Below are 22,700 nucleotides of genomic sequence, written 5' to 3'. Positions count from 1 at the left end.
AGGTGTTGCTGAAAATTATTCATTTATATATGTTTAAGCTTTAAGAAAAGAGCATTTACACTGTAATAATAGGACTTTTTCTTCAGTCTTGAAAATGTATACAATTGATACAAAAATAAATCATAATGTTATGAATGTTCTGATTGATGCTTCTATATTCAATCAATAAATAATTGATTTCTATGTAATTTAGTAAAGAAATAAAAAATGTAGTATATGAAAATGTAATTGAAAAAATATTATACTGAATATTATGAGTATATTATAAAACACTATTGAATAGGTATAGATATTAGATACCAAATATACTTACCTACTCATGAGTTAATATTTTTTTTCTAAATAAATAAACACAAGCTTATTGTAAAATATTTTGAAATAATTTATTAATAAATTTGATTTGTTATGTTATTGTATTTTGTAAATTCTAACTACTAACAATACTGTCAATACTAACGTTTAACAATAGTTATTAGTTAGTTAGAAAAAACAAAAATTGTAAGTGAAAACTGTAACTACATTTGCTATTTGAATCTCGCAGGTGTTGCTATAGCATACCCTGCAACACCCGTGCGCACGCCAATGCAAAAAATGATCAAAAATTTAAAATAGCTGTAAACCGATAAGAGATGCACGGATGCACGAAATAATAATTATTACATAATACATTATACAAACGGTGGTATTTCAGCCAGCAATTTTTGGAATAAGGTTGACGTCAAAGAGGCGTCGCTTAACGTCGCCTACGTGTTTGTACTCTTGTGCATCATAGAAAAAGAATATAACGTCCAGAAACTAGTTGATCTAGTGACCACTAGAGCGCTATCATTTCAATCCGTTAAACGTTATCTATAGGCTATAGGCCATAGAGAAAAAAATATTATAGACTATAGGTTATGAAACCATTTTATGCTTTTTTTATTATTTAATATAATAATTATACTTCTGTCTTGATCGATTCGTCGCTCGTGTTGATTCGTTTAAATTTATTAACGTGTGCCGCCGTGCTTTATATTCAACCTTTTACACACTGGTTACTGATAGATTTTGTTTGTCAGCACTCAGAAATATGAATCCAGTAACAGATGTGGTTGCCATGTTGTTGGAAACGCCGTTTCAACATTGGAAGTCTGATAGTAAAAAGGATTTACTAAATGTCGGTAAACCAATTCCGATTTTGTCAGTGTTGGTTCCCGACAAAAAACAAACTAAGGTATTCTGTAGATCTTTTAATCCAAATTTATATCAACAACACGCTTGGTTATGTGGAAGTCATTATATGCAAAAATTATTTTGTTGGCCGTGTTTGTTAATAGGTAAAAATAAGTCTGTTTGGAATAGTGTTGGGTATTGTAATTTAAAAAATGTATCCAGGACGATACAAATACATAAATCATCAAGAGAACATATTCAGAATCATTTAGGATTAAAAAGTCTAGAAAAAGATTTTTTTAATAAAGTAGATATTGTTAATGAGCATGACTATTTGTTTAAAAAAAATTATAATGAAAACGTGAGATTGAATCGTTTATTTATGGAGCATTTAATCAATTTGGTTTTATTTTTAGGAAAACAAGAGTTAGCATTTTGTGATCATGATAATAGCAATGATTCATTAAATAAAGGGAATTTTAGAGAGTTGTTTGATATGCATATTAATAGGTGTTCTCAGGAAGTGCAAAATCATTACAAGAGTATAAAAAACACATTTACAGGTTTTTCTAAGTCGGTACAAAATGATTTAATTTCGTGTATTTCTGAATCTTTAATAAACCAAATAATAAATGAAATTAATCAATGTAAATTTTATTCTATTCAAGTAGATGATAGTACATATATTAATCAAGAAACACAATGTTCAGTTATAATTAGATATGTTACAGATAAATCTCAATTAGTTGAACGTTTCATGGGTTTTCATGTTAGTGAAGACCGTACGGCTCAAGGTTTATTAAATTTGGTCAATTCTGTTTTACATGAGTTTGATTTAAAAAATAAATTAATTGCCCAATGTTATGATGGGGCATGTGTAATGCCTGAGCATTTAATAGATTTACAGGCTATAATCAAAGAAATTGCACCTAGTGCTTTATTTACACACTGTCTAAATCAAAAATTAAATTTGGTATTGCAATATGGTTGTAGTATAAATGTTAAATGTCGTATATTTTTTGCTAATATAACTGGTATCGCTGCTTATTTTCACAATTCCACCTCACGTACTAATGTTGTAGATAAAATTTTAGGCAAACGAAATCCTCAATTCATTCAAACTAGATGGTTCTCACGGTCAAAAATTTTACATTCAATAATTAATGATTGGTTTGGGTTTATAAATGTTTTTGAATTTATTAGCAATAATCCAAAATCGTCGCCTGAATCTATTTGTGGTGCTGTAGGTCATTTAAAAAATTTTAAATCTTTTGAATTTGCTTTTTTAGCGGTAATATTTAGTTACATATTTAAATGTACTGACGATTTATTTGACACACTTCAAAATAAACCATTTGATGTAGAATTTTGCTTGAAAAAAATAAATACAACATGCGATCTTATAAATAAAAAAAAAAATAAGTATGAATTTTCAAAATTATTTAATCAAGCAGTTACTCTTACAAAACCCCCAAAAGCTACTAGTAATGAATCTAACGTCCAATTAAATTTTAAAATATTATTTTATGAAATAATTGATAATATCCTAATGCAATTATATACCAGATTTCAAGATACAAATAAATTACTTTTTTTACAGTTAGCTGATGTAACTAAATTTGAAGAATATTCTTGTAATTTTCCAGAAAATGCTTTAAATAATTTGAAATCAAGTTATTTCAATATATTTTCTGATATAAATAAATTAAAAATTGAATTGGAGGTTTTGTATAGTAACATAAAATATCATAATTTATTACACATTTATGACATGGTTAAAATTATTGAACAAGATGCATTAAAAGACATTTTACCTGAAGTTTATAAATTATTTACTCTTATTTTGACCATGCCATCAACTAATGTATCAAACGAAAGAAATTTCTCTTGCCTCAAAAGAATTAAAACTTATTCACAAAACAGTATTTCACAACTTCATTCAAGTTCTATTGCAATACTATCAATTGAAAAGTCCTTGATTTATCAACTTAAAGAAACTGAATCATTTTACGATGATATTATAAACATATATGTTAGTCGAAAATATGGGAGTATAAATTTAACATACAAAACATAATTATTTTATTTTATGAATAATTTTAGGACTAGGCATACTTAAAAAGTCCTTTTCGGGACTACAAAATTTTAAAATTTTTTGTTTAGTTTATTATGTATATTATATATCCATTGCTAATTGTTTTAATTATTGTACAAAACAATTATATTATTAATTACTGTTTATATATTATGTAAAATTATATTTTTAAATTCTATTATTGTGAAGTTTAATTTTTGTAGAGGAATAACACATGTCGCAGCACTAAAAATACAACCAAAATCGCCACTGAAGTTTAGGAATATTATTTGTATTTGTAACAACTTATGAATGATAGGTAAACTACAAATAAAATTTACAAAAATGAAAATAAAATAAATATATATTTATTATTTAAAAAATTAACTTGATACCTGGAAAGTAAATGAGTACAATTGATCATACATAAATGGGTATTTTAAGAATTTATTTATCACAAAACTGTCAAAAAAAAAAAATTTTTTTTGGGTAAACAATTTTGATGTGCAGTAGAAGTCGCCTATAACAAACATGGATAATTTATACAATCATGTTAATAAAACAAAATGTCTCAGAATGGACCGGCTACGAATAAAAACATTGAGAAATGAATCATTGAAAACACCACGTTGATTATTTGAAACAATTATAAGTCTTAAGCTCGGTACAATATAGTGAAAAAAAGGAATAAGGTATGTGCAAAGACAGTATCAAAATTGTTTTTACCACGGTTTATTCAAAATAGGTGATGAATATGAATAGTCTTCCTGAAAAATCAGCTGATCTCTCGAAAGAAGTTTATGAAGATTGGATTGATGTGGACTCATACCTCAATGTTGCAGAAGTTCCAATAGAAGAGATCTGTAATATGGTTATGAATCCTCAAACAAATGAACAAGTTGACACTGAGGATGAAGAAGTAAACAGTAAAGCATTACCATCGAACAAAATATTATATAAGCTCTTAGTGAGAAAGTCCAGCATCACGTGAATGAAAGGCGTTCAGCAGCTTTACTCTTATAAAAATATGATCATCAAGTTACTCAATACAATAAAATAGACGTTTATATTCAATAGATATATATGAGTATTTTAAAATTTTAAAATTAATATAAGCTACTATAGTTTCTTATTTGTCATTTCATTATTATTATTATTAGACCTTAAGTTAATTCTATGTAAACAATACTGTAACTAAACAATATCTTGTATTCATATTATGTATTATTTGTAAAAGCCGATTGACGTTGATTTCAATAAATAAATAAATAAAATATATACTAAAGTATTTATGTAATATATAATAATACCTCTAAACTTATTTTAAATTATACATTTTTTTCCATTATTCTTTTATAGGTACATTGGTACATATTAAAGTTTAATAAATAAAACCAATAGATTACAAAATAAAATTAGTTAATTTACATATTTCACCTTGCTCCAAAAGTGTTCCTAATAAGCAACTTCTAGTGCTTCTGCTGTATTTTGTTCTAATCTAGTGAAAATGTTTAATTTCACCCATGATTATACTTGAATGCATCTAAATTAGAATAATATTATATACTGTGTCTTGCCAAATTTTAAAACAACTCATCAATCATCATTATACTTTTAATTGTTGAACTTTATTGTTGAAGTAAACTTTGGATCTTCTATAGTTTCAATTCTGTTAAAATATTCTTCCACTAAAAATTTAAAAAAATCTATTTAAGTTTATTGTGATTTTCAAATACAATATAACATTATCAGCTATCAAACCATAAGTATACATAAAATATTCAATTATTTTAATATTTAGTTCCTAGTTAAAAAAAATCATTATATTCAATAATTTAAAAATTAGAAAAATGTGCAAGTAAAAATACAAAAGATAGACGTAAAACTAATTTAACCCAACACATTAAGATAACAAACTGGTATTTGCTTTTGTTAGTATCTGTTTTATATATAATATAATAATTACATGTCCAAAATAATCATTATAGTTTTATTAATTTAAAGTAAATTTAGTATTTACCCATAAACAAAATTATATGTATACAGGGTAATAAAAAAATATTTAATACAAATATTAAAGAATAATTAAAAAATAATCATTATTAGTTTTGATAAAATGTAATTTTTCATCTACACTTGTTACATAAATAATAAAACTGTATTAATTATAACAAAACGTGAATTTACTTGGGTCATCTTTTATATTTTTGTATTTTAAATTACAAAGTTGCTTTAAAACAATATATCCAGTATTAACCTATGGTAATCATATAACAATATAATAGCTTATCGGAAAATTGGACAGATAATCGTAACAACTGAAAAATACCCCTTTACTGTTTATGCATAATTACTATTAATGATCAATTTAATTATCTTTAAAATAAAAATAGAACTATAATATATTTACTAATAATACTAATATGGTTTAAAAAAGTAAACTGCCTTTAATAAAACTAAGAAAGGACTCAAGTTTTTAATGGGTAATACAAACAATTATTCATTTAATTTATTTCAATATCAAAAATTTTATCTGTTTTTGAAAAAGTTGAAACTTTCATTAATTAGTTTATTATGCTATCATTATTTATTACGATTGGCATTTTTATATCCATGGTAATTTAAACCTGACGTTTTTGATTAATTACAATATTTATCTTTAGAAAGTTCAAATGTTCATTTCTGATATATTATGTTCATCTGAAATGTTCAACTTCATAGTTTGTGTTTGTTATTGTTGTATCTTTACACATGAATACTTTAATGAGTCAAAAACATCAGGTTAATAATGTAAAAGTATTTAAAAAATGTACTATGTGACAACTTTTGTCACTGGTACAAACAATTATATTACAGTTTTCTAAAAATACTGCTTTATATTGCAACTGCAATGCATTTTAACAGTTACTGATATTCTTCAACTCAGATGAACAGCATGTGAACATAAATATCCAATATTATTTTCAGGAACAATGCAAATTGTATTTATTGAACAGTTGAACAATCTTGTTATAAAACCTGAAATTGTTTTTAAATTATCATTGAGTAATACTTAGAACAATTCATAAAAAAAATTGTACTGTAATTATAGTTGTTTATAAAATATGTAGATAGATATGACATCTATGATTACTACATTCAGTATCATAAAAGTATTTCAATCACAATTTTACTATTTATTTTAACTTCTGCCTTCTAACGCATAAGAATATATTATAGTATTACCTATATTTAAATTGCAATACATCGTTATTTACGCGATTACATAAAAAATTTAATTTCATACCTATAAAATTTTTTCTATATTGACGCTAGAATTTTTATTACAATTCTTTGAAGAAAAGTTATGGAGAATCTTATGTTTAGTTTTTTAACCTTAGGTTTGTGAATCACAAAAATGTTATGAATTTTCAACTTCAAAATTCCTTGTAAATTTTCGTTAACATTTAAACTTTAAATGCTTATAAACAAAAACTATGACTAACGATTTTTGATTTTTTTTTTTTACTACAATTAAGAACAACTTATAATAAACCTTGTATTAATTTTAAAGATTTTTTGGTGTGCCAAATGTTAGGCACTACTTGGGAGTTTTATTATAAAAATAACCAGCCTACGTCAATATATTGCTTTGACTTTATTTTAAGTCAATATTTATAAACAAATTTTTCTATTGAAAAATTAGACGCATTTAACATTTACTAATATTTTATAAATTAAATTAAAAAAAAAATCTAACAAAATGACTAGGCCATCTGGAAAATTCCCATTTCCAGACCGGTCACTCTGCCCCTGTTCAAATCTTGATAGATACAATTAACAATAAAATATTAATTCTACTTTTTATAATTTATGCTTACTATAATATTGAATTTTAATTAGTCTTTGGATATGCTTTGAATACTTAAATATCAACGGTCTGGCCTAATGTTGGATGTCCTCGAGGTGGGTCAGTTCTGAAGGGAGTAGGGAATAGTTGGTGAAAGAAAATGCATCAAGAACTAAGTGAAAAATAATGCACAGGATTTTAAAAGTTTCAAACTCGCAACAAACCAGGCAGACGTTTTCTCATCGATTAATATCATATTCTTTATTATCTACATCCACGCGCGCACCAGTGTAACAATGCACTAGTGCACCCATAGAAAAGAGTTCACAGTCGTGGTGTACGTTCGGTCGACTTTCCGCACGGCGCACACGACAAGTCGGCCAACACCGCTCAGCTGTTCTCGGCTGCCTGGCAACCTTGTTCCATTGTGCTCCTCCCGCCGCCGCCGACACGCCGCGTGACGAACGACGTAGTCCTCCTCACTCCTCCGTCCGTCGCGCGCTGATAAAATATGATAATAACAATATATATATATATATATAAAACATAATACATGTATATGTAATGTGTATCGTAATAGTATCGTATCGTTCCGTCGTGTGAAACGTTCTTATTTTGTTTCCGCTCTCTCGCCGTCGTCCCCGTCCGATGCCGTCTTGGCCGTTCCGATACCGTCGCGACCCGTAACACGCACAACACGCGCGACGACTCAGCAGCCGCCGTCGACGATCTGCGCCGCGTTTCCTCTACACAGTCTTCGTTCCAACTCGTCGTCCCGTTATCTTTGTTATTGTTATTTTTTTTTTTCCGTTCGTTCGTTTTCGCTATTTTTTTTACACACTCCCGGCCGCAACCTCTCTCTGATCGCCACCACCACGGGCACCAGCACAGCCTGCCGTACCGGGACACACCATCGCGCTCACAGGTCGCACTCGTACATATTGTTATTGTTGTTATATACGTGCAATAGTAATTATAATATAATATATATTTTATGAAAACCGTGTTATTTTTATTATCGTTATTACCGTTGTTATTGCTATTATTATTACGCACAAGCAACAACTTTCGGACGAATACAAAAAAATAAAAATAAAATATTACGTCCCGACACGACCGCGCGACGGTCAAACATCGTACGCGCACGCACACGGCCGTGCAATAATAATATTGTATATATATATTTGGTGCGGTGCATCGTCGTCATTCTGCAGAGTGTACGCTCGTTTCGTTTTCTTCGTAACAACAATCGTAACAATAAAGAAAATAATGCGCAGTGTGCTCGCCACCGTCATTTGAAGAAGAACACAGCGTCATAGTTATGCGCCTTTTGTGATACGATTTTTCTCCGAAATCCGTATCGTAACGATATTCAATTTACATCAATAATACACTACAAACGTGCTGATCGATACGACGACACATTATTTATGGCTATCAATCAGATACTGTCGTCGAGCGCCCACAGAGCCTTAGCGCACGAGTACAAGAGTCTTCAGGATGAACCCGTTGAGGGATTCAGGGTCAAGTTGATCGAGGACAACCTACGGGAATGGGAAGTGGCCATATTTGGACCACCGGAAACCCTTTACCAAGGAGGATATTTCAAGGTGCCTTATTTGCGTTTACCATTTTTTTTGCTTTTGATTATATTCTCTGATCAGTTCTTTTTATACGTGCCTAATGTATAAATGCCTAATTGTAGTTATGTAGGTCACCAATATAATTTTATCTTTAATGTATTTTTCCAAATTCAAATAAATTACTTACAATCTGAAATTTACATTCCCAAGATGGTATCTACCTAACTATATAACTTCCCACAGTATGTCATTTGAAATATGGTATATTTTTTATAATACACTTCTTGATTGAATAAAATTAGTAATAAGTATTAAAACTGAAACATTTCAGTCACTGTTGTGTGCCTAGGTAGTTATTATATTTCTCAGAGGACAAACACTAATTCATGACTATACCTGTTATATTGTACCTATGTTGTATATCTTAAATATAGGCGACTTAATATATCCATAGTATAATATGTTATTATTATTTTATAAAATATGACTGTTTTAGGTATACGTAATTTTTTTACATATCTTGAGATTAGTATAGGTAAGCACTAAATAAGGATTAAAAGCCAAACATTTTACTTGAGTAAGTGTATTCTAAACATTTAGGTTAAGTAAAAATATTTTTTTATTTATATTTTAAATATCTATTTACCTATTTGTTTTATTGTTAAAACTATAAACAATCTATAAATATTGTAAATATGTTCAATAAGTTATTATAATATCAAAATATATTTGTAATGTAGATCGTTTGATAGGGAAAATTACCCATTGGTTATACTTCACGTATAAGTTTAAAGTATATTATATTTAGATAAGAGAACAAAATAATCATTTTGTCAGATTAAAATAAATTATGATTTCAGTTTCTTTTTTTTTAATCCAAGTGTAGGCTCATTAGGGATACAATTTGAAGACGTGGGTTGAGTATAAAATTATACATTATTATTGATTTCTTGCTTAATGTTTTTTTATTATTATCATTTAATTAAAATTGTATTTCTAATCTGTACAAAATACTACAAGTACCATATTAATTATTTTTTACTTGGTAGACGTAAGTGGGTAAACTGTACAACAGTATCTCTTATTTATTTATGTTTTTTTATTCTTTGTATATACATTTATTAGTATAAATAAATTGAAAACAAAGATTTAAGTCTTCTTAGTGGATTGATGAGGGATATTGATATATATATAATGGTTTAATGGTCAAAAACAACTAAATCTTGATAAAAAAAATTATCAAACTTCATGCAAACTTTTGTGTAGAATACCTCTATTTTTTTCCTGTTCAGGTATTTTCAATATACTAAATGTATACTCAAAGTACACCTAGAATCTGTTTTTGGAATTAACTTACCTAGTCAAGTACTTAAGATCATAATCTTTTAGGTGGATCCTACCTATGTAAGATCATAATTTATTTTATTTTGATTATTAGTAATCAATTAAACATATTATTTTATAGGCTCATATGAAGTTTCCGGCAGACTATCCATATTCACCACCAACTATAAGATTTCTGACAAAAGTATGGCATCCTAATGTGTATGAGGTATGTTACTTATATTTTAACTTAATATTTTTAATTTTAAAATAAGCAACCAATAAAATTATTTATATAATAAGTAAGTAAGTTTTTATTTAAAATACAATTTAAATCAGATCATATAATAATATTTTCAATAGGTACCTATTATAATATAATGAAAGGTCAATTTGATCTAATTATTAACTAATTCAACTGTATTTATTATGCAACATGTAAATTTGTTAAGTTACATGTATAATAGACGGAAACAACAAATCGCCGATGCTTCATTTTAAGTTACACATATACAGCGTGAAAAAATTCAAATAATAATTTTAATTTATCAACTTCACTTTATAATAGTTGTGGATTTCATAAAAAAAAATCTTGGTATTTATTTATTTAAAAAAAAATTTAATTTAATATTTGGTATTTTATTATTTTGCAATACAATTTATTATTATTCTTAATTTTTTTTTTATAAGTACATTAAAAAAATTTTTAATTACATAATTTAAATGTTGATAGGTTTATTTTTTATTAACTCTTACTAACAGATTATATGTAAAAAATTATTTTAATAATCAGGTATTTTATAGTATCAATCATATCACTTATTACAAGTATAATACAAAACTTACTCAACTATACTAGGTTGGCTTTTAGTGAAAAAACTTATTTTTTTATTACCTATTATTATTATAAAGATTAATACCACAATGTGTTGTTTTAATTTGGATCTTGAATTTTGTATTGTGATTAATGATTATACTGTAATGTTATCAATAATACAAATGTATAGGGTTTTAATTGTTATACCGTGTGTTCAATTTAATTTAAATTTAAATTTAAAACTTTTTTCAATTTTGAAAAAAACTAAAAATCAAAGTTGCTTAAAAAAAATTAATTAATCCAAATCCAGTAACAAACATAGTGGTTCCTATTTAAGAAATTTTTATTTTATTGTGCATGCGCAGATAAAAATTGTTAAAAATTAGAATTTTCAAAAACAGATGTATTTATATGTCCTGTACACAGTACAATTCTCTGAATCAAACTTAAAGTCATGCATTTGAAATATTTCTTGTTACCTTTAAAATTGAACACACGGTATAATTATGTATTTCAATATTAGAAAATTATTATCAATCTCTTAGTTTATTGAAAACCAAAAAGTTCAAAAGTTGTTATTTTTAAAAACAAAAAATATAAAGTGTAAAAATAAATTTTTTAATTGATTTGCAAATTTACTGGACTAGAAATAATTAATATGCATATATTATTTTTGTTCCATATTTACCATTGTAATTGGGCTCACCCGTTTAATTCTTAATAAATAAATAAATATCTAAAGCATCAGATTAATTACTTGGTACAATAATATTATAACATTAACATAATAACATTATAGTTGAGTAAGAAAATATTATTATTATTTATAAATTGTACACACTTGTGCTATGCACTAAAATTTGCAGAGAAAATAATAAATCGATTTTTACATAATCTTTTAAAAAGTTTTTGTATATAAACAAATTAAAAAAATATTACTTTATAGAATTCAACTTGGAATATTTCAAATAATTTTTTAACATCTTAAACATCAAAATTAAAATGTTTTACTACTAAAAATTTTCCTAATAAATTTATCATAATAAACTTATAATAATTTAATATGTGTTAGTAATTGTTGTTTTAAATTATAAATATTAATTTTTAACTATAATAATAGATAATAAAATTGTTAAAATATATTAAATGTTATAAAAATATTTTGTTGCTTTAATGCTCTATGTATCAGGGACAAATATAAGGAAAGTCACACTAACCTAGGAGGTCACTGCCAAGTTCTTGTCCTTTTAAAGAACAAATTGGTTCTATTGAGCCTATTACTACTTGAGATACCACTATGTATTATGAAAATACTTGTTTAGTTGTAACATCAAGGTAATCATATTAAAATGATAAGTAGGATTTTGTTTATAGCCCCAAGTGAGTTCAGTATTTATTCGTTTGTAAAGAAGGTCATATTGACTACTAAGCAATAATAATATTCATTTAAATTGTGTATTATTCTATAGGTCGTGATCATTATTATTATTAGTATAGAAATAGAAGGTTAAAATTTAATAAAATAACTTAATACATTATTAGTTTATATATCAATATGGGTATTCCAACATAATTGTGTGTTGATCACTTTTTCATAATTTTATTTTTATTATCTATTGACCAATATTTATTACATTAAAATATTGTATGAAATAAAAGGTTAAAATTTAATAAAATAACTTAATACAATATTATTAATTTAATATTAATATGGGTATTCCAACATAATTGTGTTGATTACTTTTACATAATTTTATTTTTCTTATCTATTGACCAATATTAAAAGATAATTATGTTCTAATAATAATTAATTTATCAACAACAAAAACTACATGGGTGATATAGATGAATACATTTAATTTAAAGGCTTAAATGATATAGCATTTGAATTATCTGGTAAATATTTGTGTTCTTAAAATTAAGAGTGTACTAATAGTGGTTTGAATTATATATATATATAAATCAACAAAGAAAGTGTACACTTTCTCATGAAAAAAAAAAAATGTTTTATAGAAAATTATCCTCTAGTTATTTTATTTTTATAGTTGAACAACTAACCCAATTTTCAATGGACATTTTATTATTTTAATATTGTTTATATACCTGACAATTTATATGACTCCCTTAAAAAAAATATAATTACTCATAAAGTGATCTGTTACTTTTTATTCATGTTCCATGTAAATTTAGGTCAAGGTAATTGTTTTTCGATAATAAAATATTTGATTTCATATTATACGCTTTTTCAGAATGGTGATCTATGTATTTCAATTCTTCACCCACCAATAGATGATCCTCAATCTGGAGAGTTACCATGCGAAAGATGGAATCCTACCCAAAGTGTTAGGTAACTAACACTCTTAAATACAATATGCAATTTATTTTATGTTACGCTTTCACTGTTTGTCTGTGAAAAAAAAGTACATTATGCTCAATCTAAGTACTTATTAGATTATACAGATATAATCTTAACTTAGTATGCAATACAATTACATTAACCTAAAAGTAGCCAATAACTGTGTTTTTAAATGAAACAACAGAATTATTTAAATTATTTTGTTTTTTATCTATAGGACAGTATTACTATCTGTAATTTCTTTACTAAATGAACCCAATACATTCAGTCCTGCTAATGTAGATGCTTCCATCATGTACAGACGGTGGAAAGATTCCAAAGGAAAAGATAAAGAATATGAAAATATAATTAAGTAAATTATTTTTTACTTGTAAAATATTATTAAAAAAACATTAGTCACTGTGTTAATTTTAACCAATTATTTCAGAAAACAAGTTGTAAGCGGCCGATTAGAGGCTGATAGAGATGGAGTTGTGGTTCCACTTACACTAGAAGATTATTGTAAAGTGAGCCAAGTTGCTCGTTCTTCAGCTGCTGCTGCTGCAATGGACAGTGATTTTTATGTAGAAGACTACGACTTAGATGTTGAGTCTGATGCAAACTCGGAAGAAGAGTATCAGGATGATGCTACTGATAGTGGCAATGGTGAATCATGAAACCAAACAACTATTAGGCATTTTCAAAACATTAAACAATATTTAATAAACAGACATAATAATTGCTATCAAACATTTGTCTGTGTTGGACAAAATAATTTAAGTTCTGTTTCGGGGTCAATGGTATCTCTTTGCATGTGATCTTAATTTTTAAGATAACAATATGTGACATTGTTCTTATATCCTACAGTCACTTATACACGGTAGACTTTAATATATCCCTGTATACATAAATACATATACATACATAAGTATATATTTATACATATTATTTTTTTGCTTTCTCCAAATTTTAACTAAATTGTATAATTTTTAATAAATTACTACTACTAAAAAAAAAGTAATAATAATATAATATCTATTGACATAATTTATAGCTTATTCTCGTTCATCCCATCATCTATAAACTTAATACTCCTTAAAGTGTTTAGTTTTTTTAATTAATTCTATTTTTTATTCTTTATAGGCAGCTAAAATGACTGAGAATATTATTCGTCAAATTTAAATATTGTATTGCTACACACATGTAGATAGTAAATTGAATTTAATGTTTATTATTGTTTTTAATACTTGTCTTGACTACTAATGTCTTATATATGAATATGTGATAACAAAAAGAAAAAATGAGCTCATAATATGAAATAAACCTTTCATGATAAATTCATTTTTTTTTTTTTTAATTTGTCTATTTTGGTACTATACAATTTTTGTTTAGAATTATAAAACAAAAATAAACAAAAAAAAAAAATTAAATATTATATCTACCAATGTATGTATTTATAAATTATAATGATGTCTTTAATTTGTTCACTATTGATCTACATACTTCTTACGTATTTGTTATTAGGGTATTATATTTATAAAGACACGACTAAGATGAATCATTGCACATTTTTTTTAATTGGTCAGACCATTTTATGTTATATTTTATTAACGTATAAAATGTATTAAGAATATATGTGTATACGTGTTTTGGTGCAAATACCTACTTAAAAATTAAATAAATATGAGTTATATAAGTTCACATAGTTGATTAAGAGATTAATTTTAATATTGTATTCTATTAGACTTTATTATTTAGTTGGTGGTTTTATTAATGTTGTGTAATAATTACAACAATGTTTCTTGTGTAATTTGGTCTAACACAATACACATATTAAATTTCACAATATGTATTTATGTATCATACTAAAAATAAAACCTGTGATTGCTGTATTGGACATACGAACTTTAAAAGAGAAACATAACTTTAATCAATCCTATTTGTTTTATATAACTGTTGGTTAAATAAAATTTTGTAGAAATAGGAAGTACTGTTTAAAACTAAAAATATGTTTATAACATTTGTTATTTCGAGAGACACGATAACACAACAATATTATTTTCTTAAATATCTAAGTAATTGGTAGAATCTACGTTTAAAATCTATAGACCTCCACAGGACTCGTGATATACAACATTGAATATTAATATATATATATATATATATATACATATAACATAAAAGTATTTTTTAATGTTTGACTATAAATTATTTGTATGATTGTCATTGTTAAAACTGTGTACGAATCAACAATATAACATTATTTATAAGTAGAAAATTATCCTACTTTTTTTTGTACGTAAGATAAACGCCAACGCTTAAAAAAAAATTTACTGTTAACAAAAGTAATAAATACCATGTAAACAGGACTTTTGAAATCTAATGTGTGAATGTATTATATAATATAGTAAGATGTATCTTTTGTAATAATATCTTGTTTTTGTTATTGCATGCCGCAACCATAATATGTTCCCCAGCGCTTAGAGTTAACAAAATATTTGATATTTTAAAATACATATACCTAATACTATTGGTAGGAGAAGATGAACTTTTATCCTCATGAATACACTTAGTTCTTTTTATCTCATCCTAAACAAATGTGCAATAAAAATATAATATTACACATAATCATGATATTATATTTTTATTGCACATTTGTTTAGGATGAGATAAAAAGAACTAAGTGTGTTAATGTATTGTAACTGTTTGCATATTGTGTACAATTATACAGATCATAGATGATTTATTATTTATGGACTATGGATCTACTTCAAAAGTGCCCATTCTGAGTGGATAATATAAGTTTCTAAAATAAGAAAAGATTTAGTTTTATGATGGTTTTATGCCTTTTTTATTTTGAACTAAATTTTGTATTGTATAATTTAATTATACTAGTTGACAGCTCGTTAATAAATTTCGAAAAATGATTATTGGCCCCTCCCGTTATCAACTGGCATACTTTAGTTTCAAGTTTAATAGATATCAGGCAATTGTTGGTACAGTAAATGATTATTTAATATGAGCATATCTACACAAGCACAGAATTGTAAAAGTGCCTAAATTTGAATTTTTTTTAAATTAAATTTAAATGATATTATATTAGTAGTTGAGGCCTGTATTGAAAACTAATAGTCATCGACATAGGTATAGACATATAATATTAATATGAATTTATATGGTTTTCTATGTGGATCATTGGCGGAAATTGGGTTAGAGTGGTTAGACTTAAGCTTAATGGCAAATATTAAATTATTTATACGCAATAATTAATTTTGCTCCATACGCTATTACACTCATTATACCTAGCACGCGACGATGCTGATAATAAAAATAATAAAAAACCATCAATAAATAGGTAACTAAATATTAATAATTATATATATATATATATATATATTAAGTGATGAGTATACCTACCTAAATCGCACCTACGCCGTAGTCACCTATACAGACGTTATATACTACCTATATATATATTCAAAATTGCCTAAACGGGATTTCCTAATTTATGTCTGTTGGCTGCTACTACCGTATCGATCCATGTTTGGCACGTCCCCTTGGAAAGCCATCTAATAAGATATAACTACTACATACTCGCCTATAAATGCTTGTGTATGGAGCACGTCATTATAGAGAAATATATAAAATGATTGTAGACACTATAGACGCGCGAAATACCATATAGACGTTATAATATAGTATCGTTTCCGATGACGCAAGTTTCCATATTTACCCATATCATTATATTTGCATTAGTGCCCTTATACATTCGAACGCTGCGTCATCGCCGTAGGACTTCCGAGTTCCGAGACCTTGCGCCAAGCTTGATCGATTTTACACCATTTACGTAAAACCATTAATAGTTATAGTTAAGGTACTTAGGTACGCGTACTGTTGATGTACCTACATAAAAACGATAACTATATCTGAAACAGTGTTCGGTAGCGATTTACCGACTTTCCGGTAAAAAAGTGTTCATTAATACAACTATTTAGAATTTGAAATCTATTAAAAAGATTGTATGATTTCAGATTTGTAACCAAAATGGCAAAATGTGTGATAATTAATTATTGCTTTTAATTTCCATACAACTATACAAGTAAATCATGCCATCGCGGTATATTGAATCCAATAATTATTATCTATGCTTATGTAGTTATTTATGTCCATGAATCTAGCTAAGCATCTTTGGAAAGTATGAGAAATTATGGAATTTTTTTACATTATTTTTTTAACATACTGCATTATTACGTATAGTAAATTAAATTAATATAAAAAAATATAACATGAAATATAGGTATTTAAATACTTGATAATATTGTAGCATGATATTATATAGACCGTCTTTTCTAATTTCTTTGAACATGTAATTTTTTGTTTATAATAATGATATGTCATCGAATTCAAATTTAATAAATCCATCACAATTATGACCCACTTGAAGCCTGTTTATTATACCTACGGCAAAGTGGTACCTAGTACCTACCTATCTATTTTCCCACCTTTTGTAGATATATTATTTTTATCTATTAACAAAGTACTTACTGTAAATTAAAGTCTAAAATATAATAGTATAACAATCTATCAATCTGTAATGTATGATCGTAAAATAATTATTTATTGTTCCGTGTTCGTTATTTTTATCGTTTGCACGGTTATTGATATAATATAATTTTGTTAGTCTGTGTTCTATCGCTTTTCGTGACATGAATTTATTATATATTTTAATAAATAATACCGTTACCGTTTCATTATATTTATTTATTTATTTATTTGAATATGAACCTCCAGGCTTGTCCTTTATTCGTTTTTCCTAACATAAATATAGGTATCCACTTATTATTATAAAAACATGACCAATCGTTATACGACTTTAATAAGTAACTCTATTATTCTAGTCTACTCGGTCTACCCTCTGCCTTCTGGTATACCTACTCATTTATACAACTAAAAAATTAATAAACGGTCAATAAGTTGGATATAGCTAAACAACCTTACTAAAACGGCTTTATGTCATTGGTTTTGTATCCGCCACTATAGTAATGTAGGAACTCATAATATTTTAATGATTTTTCTAAATAAAACTTGTTGCTTAATTCATTATTATTTGTATTTTTGTATCCAACATTATGTAATAACATGAATTGAGTGTACAAAAGCTCATGATGCTTACATAATGTTGCATGCCAGTCGACGTATATGTATAGAAATCACGTGTCCATGACATGACAAGCAGGTTTTTTTTTGAAAATAATCAATACGTAAATACACATCTAATAATTAAAATAATGCACAGTACCTACGACACTATATAATTATGTGTAAATGTGTACATAATACTAAATTTCAAAGTGTGCCGTACTATATAGCATAGTGGCCATTGGTCAGTGACAGTATAAATAGTAAAAACACAGTAAACATACACCATTCTGCTGTATTTATAATTTGTATATTTATTTTAATAAGAATATAATATATATCTCAGTCATTTTTGTGATTCGTTAGTATGTAGATAATAATAATTTGTGGACCTGCTAAATAGTATTACGTGTGCCAAAGTAGTCTCGTTTAATTGTCCACAGCTTGAGACAAAATTAAAATATCGTAAGCTGAAAAAAAACACATCTTCCAATTAACACATACAATTTTGTTATTGTTTCATTTAACTATTTAAGTATGATAAATACCACGTTAATTTATTATGATATTAATATTAACTAAACTAATCGCCATAAACTCAAGCCCGGCTTAAAGGATAGGCGACATAGACCCACCACCCACGCCTAGGGCGACATTTTTCAGAGACGACACTTAACATTTTTGTATTATAGATTTTATGTAGTATTTACATGTAAGGAGCGGCAAAACTCAAGTTGGCCTAGGTAAGTTTAAACACTTAAGTCAGGCCTACATAAACTATAGGTACCTAGCTAGTATACTTATACATTATATACTGAGTACTGACCATAATTTGTCTAAGCATTATCTATATATTGTCTATGATGCACTTTATTAAGATGAAACAACAATATGAATAACTGCGGTCGTACTACGTAATATAAAATATATTATAATTATATACTACATATTTATTTTGTTATAAATGCTATACTAATAACTAAAAAGTAATACTTCATTTTACCATTACCTATATTTAAATAGAATTAATCATATTAATGCCATACATCATTATTTATTGTTACTTTTACATAAATATTAAAATATATTAATATATTAATATTATTATTAATTTTAAATATTAAATTTAGATAGGTACTTACTATTATATTGTAAATATTAAAATATTTATAGACATTTTAATAAATATGTTTATTTACGAAAATAAATAATATTAATATTCGTTACCTATATACCTATTGTATGTTTATTAAAAATTGCAGCTTATTAGAACTTAAATAGGTTTAGATACACCTTATTACCCACTACAGCTATATAGCCTAAATGATGATAGCTTAATAGACAATAGTTATAGTAGGTAGATCATAGATACTAATGTCACTATGGATATAAATATTTTTATAAATTGCATAGTAACTAATAACATAATAAATAGGTAGAAATATAATATTGAATCAAATCGTTTTAGTATAGTGTCATCGTAACAGTTAAGAATATATATACACATATATATATATATATATAATTATCAACCATGGAAGGAGGTAACATTATTATATATGTAAATGTATTAATTTAGTATTAGTATCCTAACAAGGGTATCCTAGAATTATACCCCATTTTTTGTATTACAAATTAAATAGAACTTTTCAAAACTTAAATTTTACAATAGAAGCTGAGACGGAAAAAAATAAACATTGACAATAAATTATACAACCATAACAAAATATAATTTTTTTTTCTTATATAATGGATATATGACATGATGTATATGCAATAAGCCTGTATAAACTCTTTTATATTGTTCTATTACTCCTATATTGCAACTTATAAGTTAATATCAGAATAGAGTGAATAGACCAAAGACAACTGTTGTACAGCATGCAAAGACGTAGACTTAAAGCCAATTACAGTTAGGAATACAGCTCAAAATTTTAAATCTTTTTAAATTTCAGACAAATTGGAATAAATGTAAAATTTATACAAAGTAGACACCAAATATACACCTAAATGTATCAATTCATTGTTTATAATGAGTGATATAATATTACGTATAGGTACCTACTGACCCATGATTGTGATTTGCTGTGAACTTTTTAGATTGTGTATATACAAATTATTATAACAAGTCACTTGTAATGATAATAAATAAATTGCATAGGTATACTGCAGTAAAATATAGTTTATATCGTTATATATTATTTACTATAAAACAATTTTCACACCACAGGACCGGCGCCCAATTCTTATACCATACCTGCGAGTATAGGCTTTGTTAGTCACACTTTGACCAAATGCCGTCTTCCGTCAGTAACGATCGGACGGAAACGCGCTAATAGCCCTGGCTATGGCCACGGACTGTTATATAACATCAGAGACCAGACCCGTTTTGGAAGACTCTACCAGCCTAATTTCGGATTGGGCAGCAGGAGACCGTTGCTCCAAGGTAAAATAAATAATTATTTTAATATTAAAAATTATAAATAACAATATTAATAAACATTAAATTTATTACAAGAGGGTAATATAATACGTATACATATAGGGCAGGCTATAGAGTACTGATTTACATTATTTTCAAAATAATTTACTGTTTAATTTGAATTTCTTTATATAATGTATTTCAACAGGCAGTAATTAACTAACCTACTTATTAATAATATATATATATATATATATGTTATTTAGCCATAAACATTTTTTGAAAATGTTTAAAATTAAAATAGTAATAATGTTTAAACAATAACACAAAATTATTGAACCTCTTCATGTAAACGTGCCTGCCTGCCTGTGCCCCGTCCCTATATATTTTATGTTTATATGTTAATAAATAATTAAAAAATATTTCATCTGAAGTATTATTAGGTTAATAGGTTTGAAGCGTAGGTGTGCAAGTATACATTTATATAAAAGTAATAGCATTGTGTGATAAACCTACACATCAACAGTTGTACGATATAGATGTAATGATGTAAACAAAATTTGGATGAATAAATAAAGCGTTAAGCGTATATATTATATATAAATATACATACTCTTTGTATTTTGTTTTGATATCGAAGAACATTTGCCAGCGCCGAACACTTATTATCCGAATATGGACTTAGTTCGACCCAAAGCGTCCAAAGCATCGTTTAAAAGTCGCACGTTGCAATTTGGTCGTATTGACGATTGTTACCCGAGTCCGAACACATACACGTTGCCATTGTCGGATGTATATCGGCGGTCGAAAAAATCGGCATACGTCAAGAAGACTGCACCGTAAGTTCGTAATGCCATCTGGAGAAACTATAGGACTTTAGAATATCGAAATATAACAAGTAGCAACTATGCAGACTCTGTAACTACTAAACTACGTTACCTACATACGCTTTTGTACTACAATCAAATTATGATTATTAATTACCTACAATTTCGGTGCTGATGGGTAGAATTTTTTCAGACAAATTTCTATATCCTTTAGGAAAAGTTTAAAAAATTCTAACTGTCCATACAACACATATATCTTTATTAATACGCGAAAAGATGTACCTATTTTTAAGCATATTGCGCTTACAGAATAGTGTGAGATTTGGTATAGACGTATAGTTTAAGTGTATATTATGAACAAGGGGTAAAGAAAGCTAAAATGTACACTTATAATAATGTTAAGATAGATCGTAGATAAAATAATTCAGTTTAACTTTATCAAGTATACTTTCCTTAGTAATGGATATTAAGAAATATATATATAGGGCCATAGAGGATGTTGGTTCAGTGAGAAATTCGCGGAAGAAAAAAATGAATGAGACTAAAAAAAAAAAAAAGTAGCGAACACCAAAGGAAAAAAATAAAAGATATATAGTACAGAAACAAACGTGTGTGTATATGATTTTGAAGCAATCGAGAAGTGTATATGGACAATGTGATAGATGGAAGATGTAGGGTATGAGGCGAATATGTTGATGTACTAAGGATCGGCGGTATAAAATATTAGTGATTTTGAGGTTAATATTAATTATAAATATATATAAATAAGAATTTGTAATAGCTAGAGATAACCGACAAAAAACTTATTATTTAGGCGATTTAAAGTGGTTTCTGAGGCTGTACCGGCACCGAATACCTATTCGTTACCATCGACCGGCAATTATAAGTACGGACAGACGATACACTCGACCATACAACAAAGACGTCCTGAGGACATTGAATGTCTTGCGCCGGCTCCCAACAGGTACTACCTACCCAAAAATAATGGTCCAGCCAAGACATTTGGTCGAAAAGACTGTCACAAGCGAGCCGTTTACCTGACCATCGATGATCTTTGGCAATGACGCATTATAATAATAATATAATCAACGAGCCATCCAATTCTTACCACATATATAATAAAAAATGTTATAAATTACGAAAATCTAGTCAATTTTGTTTATCTGGAAGTCAGGAATTACAAAACACGCGAAAGCAAT

At 26.9% G+C, this 22,700-nt stretch overlaps 2 protein-coding genes and 1 long non-coding RNA gene across 4 annotated transcripts; 2 read left to right on the top strand and 1 right to left on the bottom strand.

The window, feature by feature from the left end:
- Positions 1-4,527: 4,527 nt before the first annotated feature.
- On the bottom strand, positions 4,528-7,765 carry LOC113553528. 2 transcript variants are annotated; one of them, XR_003405200.1, is made up of 4 exons: positions 7,609-7,765; positions 7,087-7,556; positions 6,081-6,244; positions 4,528-4,914 (listed from the first exon to the last, which is right to left on the bottom strand). It is a non-coding gene; the product is annotated as an uncharacterized LOC113553528 (long non-coding RNA). The 2 variants fall into 2 exon arrangements; XR_003405201.1 differs by having other exon boundaries at positions 4,722-4,914; positions 6,135-6,244; positions 7,087-7,638.
- On the top strand, positions 7,759-14,454 carry LOC113553527 (ubiquitin-conjugating enzyme E2 R2). The gene is made up of 5 exons (XM_026956896.1): positions 7,759-8,665; positions 10,104-10,190; positions 13,028-13,125; positions 13,352-13,486; positions 13,562-14,454. Exons 1-5 carry the CDS (start codon positions 8,486-8,488, stop codon positions 13,788-13,790), a joined length of 729 nt encoding a protein of 242 aa, XP_026812697.1. The 5' UTR covers positions 7,759-8,485; the 3' UTR covers positions 13,791-14,454.
- Positions 14,455-20,513: 6,059 nt separating this feature from the next.
- LOC113552625 lies at positions 20,514-22,565 on the top strand. The gene is made up of 3 exons (XM_026955473.1): positions 20,514-20,698; positions 21,315-21,513; positions 22,316-22,565. The coding sequence occupies exons 2-3, from the start codon at positions 21,350-21,352 to the stop codon at positions 22,563-22,565; spliced, it is 414 nt and encodes a 137-aa protein (XP_026811274.1). The 5' UTR covers positions 20,514-20,698; positions 21,315-21,349.
- Positions 22,566-22,700: the final 135 nt, after the last annotated feature.

The sequence above is a fragment of the Rhopalosiphum maidis genome, chromosome 2 (assembly GCF_003676215.2).
Source record: "Rhopalosiphum maidis isolate BTI-1 chromosome 2, ASM367621v3, whole genome shotgun sequence".
Taxonomy (NCBI): Eukaryota; Metazoa; Arthropoda; class Insecta; order Hemiptera; family Aphididae; genus Rhopalosiphum; species Rhopalosiphum maidis.
The sequence above is the reverse complement of the archived record's forward strand: the minus strand, read 5'-3'. Positions and strand labels throughout refer to the sequence as shown.